General features: G+C 38.5%; 1 protein-coding gene across 2 annotated transcripts; it reads right to left on the minus strand.

Moving 5' to 3' along the window:
- Positions 1-428: 428 nt before the first annotated feature.
- On the minus strand, positions 429-6853 carry LOC110058435 (histamine H2 receptor-like). 2 transcript variants are annotated; one of them, XM_020765084.2, is made up of 2 exons: positions 6528-6853; positions 429-2232 (listed from the first exon to the last, which is right to left on the minus strand). In XM_020765084.2, the coding sequence occupies exon 2, from the start codon at positions 2214-2216 to the stop codon at positions 1083-1085; it is 1134 nt and encodes a 377-aa protein (XP_020620743.2). In that variant the 5' UTR covers positions 2217-2232; positions 6528-6853; the 3' UTR covers positions 429-1082. The 2 variants fall into 2 exon arrangements, with proteins under 2 accessions (XP_020620743.2, XP_020620744.2); XM_020765085.2 differs by lacking the exon at positions 6528-6853 and adding an exon at positions 2372-2811.
- Between the last annotated feature and the right edge of the window lie 738 nt (positions 6854-7591).

Raw genomic sequence — 7591 nt, forward strand, 5'->3', positions numbered from 1 at the left:
CAAGGCAAATATTGATTAGTCTGACTAGCTAAATAATCTTTTGAATAATTTTGCGTCTGCACTGAAAGTAATTACTCCTCATCAAATTGCGTCTTGTTGTAAACAGTGAATACAAGTCGAAATTAAAAGTTATAGATTGTATTTCTTAAATGACAATTTTGAGACAATACACTGGCTTTAAATAAAGGCCAGTGACACTTGTGTAAAGAACTCGCTTAACAGATGAACGAGAAACGTTATTGTATTACACAACCACTTATTTACATAGTTTTCAATCCATCCCTAATGAATAAAGTCATTTTGCCTTCATCTTCTGATTTTGTCATTTACAATAATGCCTAAAGGAGGGATGTATGCTTCAAATAAAACGTTCTGGATATTGAAATCGTGTTTGCAAACATCGGCACACAAAGAATATATTACATTAGTTTTGAACACATTAGAACGCACATGTTCTTTAATTTCCTCTAATACATAAACATACAAAAAGACTGCAATCGTACGTGTTAATAGGCAAGTCTTTTTGTTCAAACTGTACATAAAAGAATAACCCCTCTCCTCATTATATTACCCATTCACAAGAGGCCGAAATTTTCTTTGAGCAATAAATATGACTTTTCTACCTTAACGAGAGTTTTTGTTACATGCAGTTCAACTTACTTGACAAAAGAGCCGTCTACTAGAGACATGACCTGCTAACGCTGCATTTACCCTTAGGATGAAAACTTCTACCTTTGGTTTTTCGTTGGTTAATTTACAATCTGATTAACTCCATTTAAAAACTAACTTCGCAAAACTCATTATTTTGCACCATAGTTCATATTAGTTCAGTCTACATTTGTCTAAATCTATTAATTCCAGAAAAGTTTCGTCTAAAAGGAAACATTTCGACTCACACTATAAACGATAAGTTTAAGATTTAATGCTCGGTTACAGAATTCCAAAAGATTCAATAAATGGATCCTGATCGATAAATCATGGGAATTTTGAAGCGCTGTGTTTTTTGTTTTCTTATTCCAACAACACAATCCCTTAGAAGTTTCAGTCGGGCCGAGGAGGCAAGTGTCTTAACAGATGCGTTTTCATTTACTCGGCCCTATTTTGTTCGGATCTGTTCGAAAGCTGTATGAAATACTTTCTAGTTCAGTTTGATTCACATTCTGGCACTTCAGTCCTTTCACCATGGCCTCTCGCACGTCCTTTCGAAGCAATCCGTACAGCAGTGGGTTGAACAGGGCGGTTCCACACGCTAACGCTTCAGCTACTTTCAAGGCCACGTCGAAACTTGCTGTTGTTTCCCCGTAGGCAGTATGGTGCTCATAGATGGACAGGCTAAAATACGGAAGCCAAGTTACCACAAATGTACCCACAAGAAGAGCGATGATTTTCACCGTCTTCAGCTTCTTTAGGAAAGCACGGCTCGAGCTTCCACTTTGACCCTGCGGATTCGAAGCGTTGATCTGCCTCGCGTGTTTTCTCGCCACGTTGTAAATGTTAATGTTCACAATCAGGATACACAAACACGGCAGACCAAATGCGAAGGCGAATCGCAGATCCTCGTACAGGGTTTGAATTCGACGAGATTTGTTCTTAAATGCAAACTGCAGTAGTGCTTGGAACACTGATACGAGCCATAAAGAGGTTATGATGATTGTGGCGCGAAAACGGGTCAGGTACGCGTCATAGGTCAGTGGGAACGAAATCGATAGAAAACGCTCCAGCGTCACCGCGGCAAGGTTTAGGAGCGACGCGACGCCTAGTAAAGGGAATAACGTGTCTTTGACCGTGTCCTGGCCAGGGTGGTACATGGACCAGATGTAAATCGGGACCAAGACGCTTGCCATGAAGAAGTCGGCCATTGCCAGACTCAACACGAAGGCGTTCGTGATGGTCCATAGTCTTCGGACGCGACATATTGTACCGATCACGCACAGATTAATGGCCAATCCTAACACTACGATGAGCACAAAGTATGTTAAAAGGATTGGGCGCTTGTAAGACGGTACAACTGTTGCCTCTGTTGTCCACTCGGGTGACGGATAGGTTGCCTTTCCTTCCAAGTATTTCACACAAAGCGAGTAATTTCCAAATAGCAAAGGTAATACGGATCTAGTCTCATTCACATCTAGCCCTTGCAATGCTGTAAAGTTAAACTGGGCATAGATGTGTTGGCAAGGTCGAAGTAACTTCTCCAACTGAGCGATTTGTGCAGCCATCTGCCACGGTCGAGTTCTAAAACCAGAAATATAAGGACATAAGCTCAAATGTTCTTTTCCCGTCGCATAAAAATTTTTCGAAAACCATTTTGGCCTTCATCGGTTGAACTGTTTTCCCGAGTTAAATATGTATATTACGTAGGTTCAAAACTAACCTAAAGAGAATTGCTTCGCCCTTTCCTGCTCAACACTAATCCAAAACCTAAGCACTAATATTGTGTGGTTCAAGATTACAATTTAATTCTTCTCGAGAACGCTTTGGATACCAAGACAACCGTGTACAGTGTATGAAGTTTGACCAAGATTTGTTTGACCACCTAGTGATATAGAAAGTGGTCTGTCCGTGTTACCTGCATTGCCTTTATCTCATTGGCTGAAAGTACAATAAGGAGATATTGGGCGGATGTCAATTCCTTTCAAAGCCAACATCGATTTGTCAGGAAGAATCGACACGGCATCTTTCTCGTAAATGTACACTATTCAGACATGGGCAACAGATAATCATTGCTGAGATTAAATTTCCTTTCTCGTTTTGTATAAGGACAAATTAGTTTCAGCCTCTCCGCTGTCAAAAGGCATTAATAACTTTCTTTTCTATCTCGTTCACCCGTTCGAAAATGGCCAATATATTAATCATTCCAGTTGTTATTTAGATTTCAAAGTGACAGTTGTTTTCGTTTTCTTGGCGACCACACCAAAACTTCAATCTCACAGTTTGCATTAGTGTTCAACTAAAAGTGACATAAAAGGTGCAAACCTTTGCCAGAAAAAAATAAATTTTGCAACCTCGTACTTAATTGAAAGAAATTCAACAATGCTAGGCACAAGGCGCGTACCATAGATTTCGGCTCACGGGAAAATAATTTTGTCAGAAAAGGTGTGATCCAAGGTGGTCAAATTCGACAGAATTTAATGATTTTATTTGCTGAAGATATCTGCCGGCCTACACCTTTCCTTGAATGTTAAGTAACATTAAGAAAGATTAAGTGGCGGAAAGCTAACATGGCTGAATTTCATTCAGTATTTTTAGGTTAGTTTCTTACAAAATCTAGCTCTATTCAACCCAGTAAAAAAGCGAAATGATTATTTTCTAGCCCTACTTGGCATAAATAAATTCGGAAAAAAGTAGGCAAATAGCATGCGACGAATTTTGTTCTGCGTTTTTGAAATGAAATAATTGTTATTTAAAAAGGGTAGGCTGAACAAATAGCCTCTGTGAGTCTTGAGTTTGGCTGCCAGGCGGTTTTACTACAAAGCTATCAAGTTCAGAATGTATTTTAAAATACGTGGTGGAAAAATGGAAATGACGTTTTTACAGTGACGTTGGCTGTTTAATTGAATAGAAATATTCGGCAGCACTCTTAAGGATCAATACGAAAACCTCCAAGGTTTAAAGCTCTTTTTCTCCTAATAAAATATGCATTGAGCCTTCTTTAAGGCTTTGTGTGCGAAACTCGTGATGAAGTCATACACTATATTTCTCGCGATGATAAATAAAGCACGCGAAAACGGCTTTCATATAAGTCTATCGTGAGTTTCAAATTTTGCAGCAAATTTTGGCTCTGCTCAAACCTTACGGTTATATAGGCCATTTCCCGGGTTTTATATATTTTCGGATTGTATCAAAAGATTCTACGCTGAAAAATTGTGGTTAGAGAGGAAAAGATAACTCGAAGGAAAACGAATAAAAAAACGATATTCAAATTTAGGTCTATGCACATGGCTCTTAACACAACAGCCCCCTACTTGAGCGACACTTGTACCTATGGCTAATGCTGTACTTTACAATTCTAGCAAGGTAGACAAATTTTGCAGCAGCAAAAAGAAATTAATATAGCAGGGTTACTAGACATAAAGAGGAAGCCTGCCCAGGAAAAAGCTGTTTAAAATAAACTAAAGCTACTAAACTAACTCTATTGTTATGTAGATGCTTTAATAGGAGCTCTAATGCGCTCTGATCATGCTGTCGCGATAAATCATCTTCGTTTAATTCACGAGTTTTTAGATAATTTCTAAAATTATCCTCACAACGAGAAGGCAAATATAGCAAGTTCACCACAAGATAATTGTAAATTAGGTCATTATTGATTTGTTAGAAGAGGATTTTGCCGGTCGTTAGCGTGGTACGATAAGAAGGCACTAAAGTAAGGCTTCAATAAGAAGGCACTTAAGGTCCATTTACACGACAGAATAGAAAAGGAGTCAAAGCACGGGTGAATATGGCTCAGTTACCCAACGAAATGTATCCGTACTGGATCATTTTTTTTTTTTGACAATCGTACCACTTTTATCGCAAGTACTGTCGTGTAAATAATCCGTAATTACTGAACAAATCATTACATGTTAAAATGCATAGAAGGTATTTTTAAAAAAAGAAAGAAAAAAAACAAAGACCAGAGATTTTAGAGAAGCGTCACTACATTTGGTGTAAGAACTTTGATATCGGCCGGGAGTGAAACCGCGACGATACAATTTCTTTCAATAAGTTTTAAAAAGGGTTTCATCGCCATTAGCCTAAAAAGCACAAATTTTTATTATCATGTAGTTTTCCTGTAGACTTCTGGCGTCATGAAACAAGACACGCAACAGCAGCTATTTACAGAACACACATTAAATCAGCTGCAAAACATTAAAATGCTTCCTGTTACGACGCTTAGTTGCAAACAACTTTCCATTAATAGATTTAAGTTGGTCTTGAAGTCAAATTTTACTGGTTTCGGAAGTTCGCAAACTTGCAGGTAGCGTAAGAATACATAATTAACAGCATAGCAAACTCTGCGAGGAAGTTTAATGTTAAAAATTTTCGCCAGAATATAATCTCTTTTAAAATTTCGCCCCAAATTTGTCTTAACTAAACAAACACTCGCAACCTTATCAAAAACGCGCACTAAAGCGGTTCCAACATTTTCATAAATTTAAAACTTCCGTGCAAAAATTCCACTCGATTATGCCGTATGCATCAACGCAACACAGCAGCGTTAAGGGACCGAGAAGCCCTAAAAATGCACAATGTGTTCCTCTAAGCAAGGATATACCAACTTTCTCTCTCAAGTGGTAAGTTGTATTGCTCAGTAACCTCGCCTGGTATTTAAACCGGAGAGAATCGACGGAACTCTATTATCTTTATGAGAAGCTCAGGGCCCGTCCACACTACACCGAAGAAATTTAAAAACGCAGCTTTATTTCTACGGTTAAGCCTACAGTCCACACTAATCCGTCACGAAAACAGAGCTTTTCGAGAACGCTCTTCAAGCCGGAGGAATTTTAAAACGCCGGCTTTTCGTTTTATGTAGACGGAAAACATCTGGAAAACGAAGCTTTTCAAAAACGATGACATCACTGTAATCATGTGATTCCCCTACCAGAGTTTTCCTCAAACAAAAATCCAAAATGACCGGTGATTGTTGCGTTTTGTAATTTCTCCGGCGTAGTGTGGACGGAAAACGTTTGATGCGTTTTCAGAGTGAAAACGCCGTTTTCAAATTTCTCCGGCGTAGTGTGAACGGAGCCTCAGAGATCGCGATTTCGTGATCACGAGGAAATGAAAGCAAATAATTGTTGACTGCAGTCGACTTAGACCCTTCTGTGTAAAAATAATCACCTCCGTCAGTCTGGAAAAAGAAATCGTTATCGCACATTAATTTGCTTATCCCCGAACGATAGTCATGAGTTATCAAATCTCCCCGCCCTAGATTAATGACGAACACCCTATCAATTTGCAATTTGCTGTAAATAAATTTATTCTCTTCACGTAATCTTTACTCAAGCAAGTAAAATAGAGAGAAACACATATTAATAGATTGCGCTAGTTTTAACCCAAGTGAGTGTATGGTTAGGAATCAGATCTTACCTAGATTTTAGACAAGCCTCTGTTTTCAGAAAATCGTAACTAGAGGAAATAGCGTGCCTTTTTATCCTGTATGATAAATTTACAACAGAATGGAGCTTAGGGATCGGGTTGCCCGAACAATGAGAAAATCGTTTTGTTGAGCGAAAATATATCACATCTCAATTTCAATTTCAATTTCACATTTCCATTGCAAGACTTGCAAAGTTCAGAAGCGGTAAGTTACATCATTTAAGTCACGAAGAAATTTAGGATCCACATGAAGCCTTTTCCGACGCCTCACGCTTTGCGATCGCCCTGCCTTGAGGATAGCCTGTCAACAGGCACCAACAGAGGACGCGAAAAAATTCTGCGAGTGAAACCCGGCTCTTTTTTTTTTTTACCTTCGCTCTATAACCCAATCGGAGCCTATTAAGAGGCTACCTTGAGTAAGGGACTAAAGCCAGCTCTTAATTTAACCTTACCTTAGAGTCAGAAACCCTCAACAGAAAATTAAAGTTCTCGACGAAAGAAGATGAGGAACATTTTTATAAACTTTGAAATGTTCAGGGTCGTTTAGTCGCCGCTTTGGTTTCGCTGTCGTGCCCTAACTACATGATGTGAGAAACACGTGGGCAGGGCTAAGATTTTAAAATAGACTTCAAATCAATAATGATTAATAGTTATGCATAATGTGTCATTTGAATTATAGTCCTTCATATATCAAGACGGAAAAGTTAAATAATTGAAGCTGATATGGAATAATTATTTCCTTCCGCAGTGGAAGCTTACTTGTAAACTGTAAAGGTAAAAAGGAAAAATATAAAATGAAATTTGTTTTTTTTTTCCTGCGTTCGAGACCTCTGAAATTGATACCTTTGGGTTAAAAAGGGCAGCTCGAAGAAACTTCATCTTCCCAATGGGCGCTTTGTCAGTTTACATATTGCAACTGGAGGATTCAGGGACTGAATGTTCTTTGTTGTCTTCGTTTTATTTTAAAAGATCGACCAAGAAATTATGAGAACAAGGGGGTGAATGGGACAATATTATGCCGAAGTAACGTTCTCGAAAAGTTCCTGACAATGCCATTTTCGGTTGACAAGAAATTATATAATATTTTCATATTTTCATATGCATCAAGGATTACAGCACCTGCAACACTCACGAAAACCTACTAAGCACGCAATATCATTGAAACTAACCCTGCAGAGCGAAAACTGGTATCATCGCTCGTGTCTTTGTCTTTCTATATTTTTTATTTTCGAAGAAGTGCAATGGCAGCGATTTCGCGAGGATTTTGTCAAAATATCACGCGACGAATGGCTCGATATTAAACATATTCATTTCAAACTTTTCTCCAATTTTGAAGCACCTGCAACATTCGCAAAAACTATTCGAAGCAAATAGTGTTGGGGGAAATTACTTAAACAAATGTTATTTCAATAATTTTGTCGCGTCATGTTCAATTCTCTTTACTTGCCAGAGATCGAGAACTCGTTATCTTATCCAGTGGGAGCGCGGGCTCTGGTACTCTGGAAACGAGGCTTGA

This window comes from Orbicella faveolata, unplaced genomic scaffold, assembly GCF_042242905.1.
Source record: "Orbicella faveolata isolate gen_17 unplaced genomic scaffold, um_ofav_v1 contig_2, whole genome shotgun sequence".
Lineage (NCBI taxonomy): Eukaryota > Metazoa > Cnidaria > Anthozoa > Scleractinia > Merulinidae > Orbicella > Orbicella faveolata.

Excerpts from the sequence above, each read along its gene's own strand:
- LOC110058435 (XM_020765084.2), bottom strand. The coding sequence starts at position 2,216 with ATGGCTGCACAAATCGCTCAGTTGGAGAAGTTACTTCGACCTTGCCAA.